At 31.2% G+C, this 6,841-nt stretch overlaps 1 protein-coding gene across 1 annotated transcript; it reads right to left on the bottom strand.

The window, feature by feature from the left end:
- Nucleotides 1–2,081: 2,081 nt before the first annotated feature.
- On the bottom strand, nt 2,082–3,483 carry LOC139520226 (cholecystokinin receptor-like). The gene has a single exon (XM_071312713.1). The coding sequence runs from the start codon at nt 3,389–3,391 to the stop codon at nt 2,246–2,248; it is 1,146 nt and encodes a 381-aa protein (XP_071168814.1). The 5' UTR covers nt 3,392–3,483; the 3' UTR covers nt 2,082–2,245.
- Nucleotides 3,484–6,841: the final 3,358 nt, after the last annotated feature.

Here is a 6,841-nt window from a genome sequence, read left to right as displayed (position 1 = left end):
TGGGTTTCTTAAAATCAAAACAAGAATTAACAACAGACTGTGCAATGTAGAATGTTCGATCTATACGATTATTTGACCGTCTTACTCTATAATGCCTTCGGAGTATATAACTAAATGCAACATTGGAGTAGCACATGCTATATCAAAACGGACGTAATCCAAAGTTTTTAATGTTTTCTTTTCAATGTTCGCGTGAATTATATTAATGTATCAGTGCATAATATCTTAAACAATAACAATTATTGTTTTCACTTTTCGTTTCCGGATTATTGTAGAAATTAAAAAAAATCTATTATTACTGTCCTTCAAAATGAACTTAAAACTTCTTCCCCATCATGTTTAATGTTTTACACACAAAAGATAGAAAGCATTTACATAATGAAACAATTTTGTCATGTCTTAAAAATGTTCGTGGGAATTGTGTGTTTTTAGACTTATTTTGTTTCACTTTTCGTTTCCTCCTTATAGTTTTATTATGTTTGATTCTAGTAGTAATCCCGTCTAGATTAGTAGTTTATTTCAAATCATGAAGATTTACGAAGCATAATCGATAAAAGGTATTCAGTTTAAGTCACTATGATAAACTCATCATAGATACCAGGATTGAAATATTTTATTTGCACCAGACGCAAGTTTTGTCTACTAAAGACTTAAGACTCATGAATGACGCTCGAATAAAACAAAAGTTAAAAAGGCCAAATAAAGTACGAAGTTGAAGATCATTGAGGACCATGATTATGAACATATCAATGATCACTGACTACTATGCTGGTGATACCCTCGGTGAATAAAAACTCCACCAGCAATGGTATCGACCTAGTGGTTTCAAATAAATTCATCATATATGCTAGGAATAAAATTATTTTGTATTTGCGCCAGACGCGCGTTTCGTATCGTAGAGACTTACAAAGGCAACAGTAGTATACCGCTGTCCGAAAGTCATAAATCGATTGAGAGAAAATAAATCCGGGTTACAAACTAAAACCGAGGGAAACACATCAACTTTAAGAGGAAAACAACAGAAACACTTAAGTTAAAAAAAAACCAAACCTAAAAGACAATGTAACATACACAGAAATGAACTATAAGATAACAACTGCAATTTTCCTGACTTGGTATAGGACATTTTGAGAAACAAATGTGGGTTCAACTTGGTTTTGTGGCTAGTCAAACCTTGCGCAATGTTAAATATAACAATAATAAGACTGGACTACAATACAAATAAATGCACATTCAGGACAGAGAAATACAAATAAACAATACAATAATACATTTCGACATGCTTATTAGTGAAGCTCTAATAAAAAAAAGGTTACAAAGGGCAAACGAAGTACGAAGTTGGAGAGCATTGAGGACCCAACTACCTAAACATTTTGCCAAATACAGATAAGGAAATCTATTTCTGAGAAAAAAAGTCTTAGTATTTCAAACATTTAAGGTTAAATTTTATTAAACAGATTCATAATTTAACAACGAATTATTTCTAAAAAAAAAAAATCCCATCACTTCTTTTCAATTAAAAGAAGAATTAGCAACTAATTGGGTAAATTTTTTATTTGTGTAGAATTATAAAATTAAGAATGGAAATGGGGAATGTTTCAAAGAGACAACAACCTGACCATAGTGCAGACAACAGCCGAAGTCCACCAATGGGTCTTCAATGCAGCAAGAAGCTCCCGCACCGAAGGCGTCCTTCAGCTGGCCCCTTAACAAATATGTATAATAGTTCAGTTATAATGGACGTCATTCTAAACTCCGAATTATACACAAGAAACTAAAATTAAAAATGACACAAGACTAACAAAGGCCAGAGGCTCCTGACCTGGGACAGGCACAAAAATGAGACGGGGTTAAACATGTTTTTTGAGATCTCAACCCTCCCCCTATACCTCTAGCCAATGTAGAAAAAAACAATAGCACAAAAGTCCGCACAGTAAAACTCAGTTTAAGAGAAGTCCGAGTCTGATGTCAGAATAGGAAACAAAACAAAATAAAACAAAATGACAATAATACATAAATAGCAACAGACTACTAACAGTTACTGACATGCCAGCTCAGGACCTCAATTAAACTGATTGAAAGATTATATATATATTTATTAAACAAATCGGGAAACATAATAACCAAGTATCGGAGGTGAGGCATAATAATTATTCATAAAATGTATGACCACTGATAATTCTATGCTTTTTCCTATCACAATAAAATGTTGAAAAAGAAAATACTAAAGTTAGTTATTATCGTCTTACAGTGTATACCGTTTTCTAGTACATATTCTTTGACTGAAAATATTTTTAATCTCAGTTTTGAATGTTTCATCGAAAAATGTATATATGAAAGGGTTAGCAATATTATTTAGAATATAGCCCTGGTGTACAAACATTAGAACCAGTCTCTCAAAGTCCGTTGTATTTTCCCAGAAATTCGGTGTTAATGTTTCCAGAATTGTGATTGTAATTTTCGGAAGAGAGCACAATAAAAATATTAATGTTATGATCATGAATATTTTTGTAATTTTGTTGATGAGCCTCAGATTTTTCTTTCGTATTTTCATTGCCTGTTTCTTTATAATTGTACTGTAATTACTCAATGAATTGTTATCAAGATCTATTACACTTTCGTTAGATCGTTGTTCGTTGCTTTGTACAGGAATACTGTACTCATTGTCTAATGTTGAAATAGAAGACTGTGTGTTTTGGTTTTCAGATTTTTCATTTTTTCTACGTTTTTGCAGTTCGGATCTACTTTGTACTTCCTTTTTCAGATATCTATGTGTTTTCAGAGCAATTAAACAGTACGGTACTATTAAAAACCCACAGCATAGGATAACACCAACAACCATCACAATATCATAAACGATAGACACTGTGCCAGTAATTTTCCCGCATATCATTCCAGTGACGTTTCTGTTTATGCTTTTAAAAGGAATTGAGCCATAGGTAACCACAGATGGTCCTGCAAGAACAGCCGATAAAAACACAGCGCCAATTATGATTATTCTCTTCCATTTTAATGTCATCATAGTACCTTTTCGCCTGCAGACTTTCATATACCGTTGAATTGCGATTGATACAAGTAGGAAAACAGACATAAAAGTTGTTCCAGATGACAACAGCCATCCAAATTTACAGAGAATATCAAATTCATACGTCAAAGGCATAAGAGTCGTCAATAGTCCAAAAAGAGAACAAATAACACTTGCAAATAAATCAGCAACGGCTAGATATGGAATAAAATATTGCCCGTCTTTAACATTTTGCATTTTTAATCCATAGATATATATAACTAGACCGTTCCCTGCAACTCCTGTTATCATAAACAAAATCAGTAGAATATCTAACGGAATGAATAAACGAACCAGGTAGGCATTCCAATAAACCGTATTGTCCATGTCAAAACACCTTAAACTTATTATAAAATTCAATAATAAAGTCTTACAAATACGTATCGCGCATTTAACTGTTTAATATCCATTTCAGTGTAGCTATTATAGCGTAAACTGCATTCGGGACACTTCCTGCTGTTTTTATTTCCTAAATATAGTTAAATTTTGATTTATGTTATTTCTATTACATTCACTTCCTGTCTAACCAAGGGCCCGACGAGAAATCAGTTATAATTTTAGTTTTAATTTTCAATGGTTTTGTATGTAGCCATCTACAGTTGTACATATAAACAAGGGCATGTTTTCTTCCTCAAATGCCTATGGTGTCTTTACACTAAATCCGTAGGAGGTTTTTTCTTTTGCTTCTTGCATCCTTCTATAAAACCTGAAACTGCATCAAACGGCAATATGTTTTCCTTATGACTAAAAAGAGGAGGAGGTAAATGTAGTAGTAATCAATGTTACCAGTAACAAATAGTTCAGATACATTTTTTATGTTTAAGAAATATAATTCTGATTAATTTCAGGTTTTTGTTTTTGGCATTAACATCATTATAAGCACTTTCTGAAAAAAAATAAAATGCTAGGGAAATTTATCTTGTTTTCAATTATTGAAGCTGTATACCACTTGTGCTGGATACGGTTTGTTAAAATGGGAGTTGTTCTAGACACAAAAATGTGAACAATGTAGGTAAAAAGTAAAATCACAAAAATACTGAACTTAGAGGAAGATCAATTGGGAAAGTCCATAATCACATGGCAAAATCAAATAACAAAACGCATCAAAAACGAATGGACAAGAACTGTCATATTCCTGACTTGGTACAGGCATTTTCAAATGTAGAAAATGGTGGATTAAACCTGGTTCTATAGCGCTAACCCTCTCACTTTAATGACAGTCTCATCAATTTCCGATATTTTTACATTGATGCGTTAAATAAACAGACACAATAAATAAAATAGTCAAAATATGGGTACATCCGTCATCATCGTTTAACAATTTTAAAAGGAACAATTTAACAGAACACAAAAACATCTACTATCTACGAACACATTTATTGATTTGAGTGTCTGACGTCAGAAAATTTTATACGTCACATTAATTTGTCGTTCAATGTGCGTACAAACAATTTTAAAATTTTCATGGGAATGTTAGCATACAGGGTTAAAAAATCAAAAGTATGTAAGAATAAATTTAAGAAATAGACCGATATTTAAACTAGTCCAAAAGTTATATATAGAATTTATAAGAATCCAAAAATAGTTAATTCCACTACGCGATTGAATGATTTTGACGTTTGTGGTTCAACGTATATTGTAATTCATAATAGAAATATATCATAATGACATATAATAGAACAATATCATATTGACGGGATCTTTTAAAGTACAGAGTCACGTTATAAGAACATAAGAAATACAAAAAGTCGCAAATACAAAACAAACCACAAAAAAATGAAAGCCAATACAAACACATTGACGAGATGTAAAAGTACCGAGCCACGTGAAACGGATATCACATGAAACCATTCAACAGTAAAAGTGATATTAATAATAGAACAAAGACAAATGAAAGAACTATAAAACACGTTGCTAAGATGATAAACAACATCAGTACGCAGAATCTATACATCAAGACCATCGTGTATTATTTGAGAAGTTGCTACGGAATATTTATCAACAAGGTCTTGGTACCTTCCGATGAACTTTTTTAGAAAAAGAACGAGACGTTCTTTGACATACCCCTGTTTCATCAACTTTCTACTTAGACATTGATGTTGTTTCTTAAATCTCTAGTTCTGGGGGATATATTAATGGAACCCAATCAGAAAAGTTCGGATTGTTTATGGAAAGAACATCATCAATATATCTGAAAGTGAAATTAAATAATCTGGCTTTTTTTATTCTCCGATTCATATGAAAATAAGAAGAGGTCGGCAAGAAGAGGCGCACAGTTTGTTCCCATAGGAATGCCGACAATTTGAAAGGTCTTTTGTACGGCAATCCATTTATATTAAATGTTATTCACCAATTAAACTTTTTCATGTATCGATTTTGTTCATGAATTTTTCTGTCCATTGGCTATATTATAGAGAAACATTTTTGACAATGTTAGGATCTATAGTTATACAAATGTCGATCATATGATTATATGGTGGCTTGCTAACGTACAAACGTTTGTTTAAAATTAAACTAAAATATCTGAAAAATGTCGGGGTAGACCAACAATCCAAAATAACATTCAAAACTTAGAAACTCATTTCAATCTGACACTTATTGGAACAATTGGGAAAAAGCTTTCTCTGATATGTTTTACTGTAATTTGTGGATTAAATTATATTTTATGACACAATCCTTCCAATTCCATACCCGTTTTTAATTAATCTATCAGTTGAGACAAACCAAACATAAGCTTGCCTAATGAACAAAGGAACGCAATTCGTTAACAACTTGAACAGCTAATATTGTAAAGAAAACAAAATTTGTCCGAAGGAACATTTTACTTGTTATATTTTATTTGGTGTTTTCCTTGCGTTGTTCACTGACTACGGTGAACAAATAAAATTTGATTACTCATGAAAAAAAACCCCACTAATGGTTATAGTTAACCCATATCTCCTTTATATATATGGGTATGCTTTTTTTGCAATTTTTTTTTTATCTGTTTATTTATTTATTTCATATTTTTATAATAATATTTTGACATCAGTATCTAGTGCCTACATTATCCACTTGTCTTTTGAAAAGAGGTGCTAACATACATTTAAAGAAGACAACCTACACATGTTTATATGCATTCTAAACGAACAAATTCGAAAAATTCCCCTCTATATCAATTCGTCTATGCGATGTTGTTTGATCTGTATTACCAGTTATGGTTGATAACATCAAACACTTTTTATTCAGCCATGGTTTTAGATTTTATTCACAAATCATCAAATTCGATTCTGTCATCCCGCGTCCTGTCGATTCTAATTTGGTTTTAATTAATATAGAATGGAAATACAAACAATCCTCATTAATAATTTAAAACTGAATTGTTTATAAAATAGGATGTATAACAAGCCAATATTACTGCTTTATATTACCTTATTATCCGGTAATAATTTATTAACATATGATTATTAACAAATAGAGTGACACCGGATAAAAAACCGGACGCAAATACAAATTTTAAAGATTTTTTGTTACTTTTTAATTTTCGTGTGAATGGTAATGTTGTATCATTATATTTATATTAATAAATTTTAAGTTTTTTCATTTTTTGGTTTCCGGACTATTGTTAAAGTAAATTAATTCTATAGTTATTGTTCTTTAAAATCGACTTAAATCTTGTTTTTCAACCATATTGTATTGTTATGCACAAAAGATAGGAAGCATTTACTTTGTCTGTTTGTCATGTTCAAGCGTACTTTTGTATTTTTCATTTTGTATCAGTGAATTTATGTCTAAAAT

Source organism: Mytilus edulis, chromosome 1 (genome assembly GCF_963676685.1).
Source record: "Mytilus edulis chromosome 1, xbMytEdul2.2, whole genome shotgun sequence".
NCBI lineage: Eukaryota > Metazoa > Mollusca > Bivalvia > Mytilida > Mytilidae > Mytilus > Mytilus edulis.
Note: the sequence above shows the minus strand (reverse complement) of the source record. Positions and strands in the feature narration are given on the sequence as shown.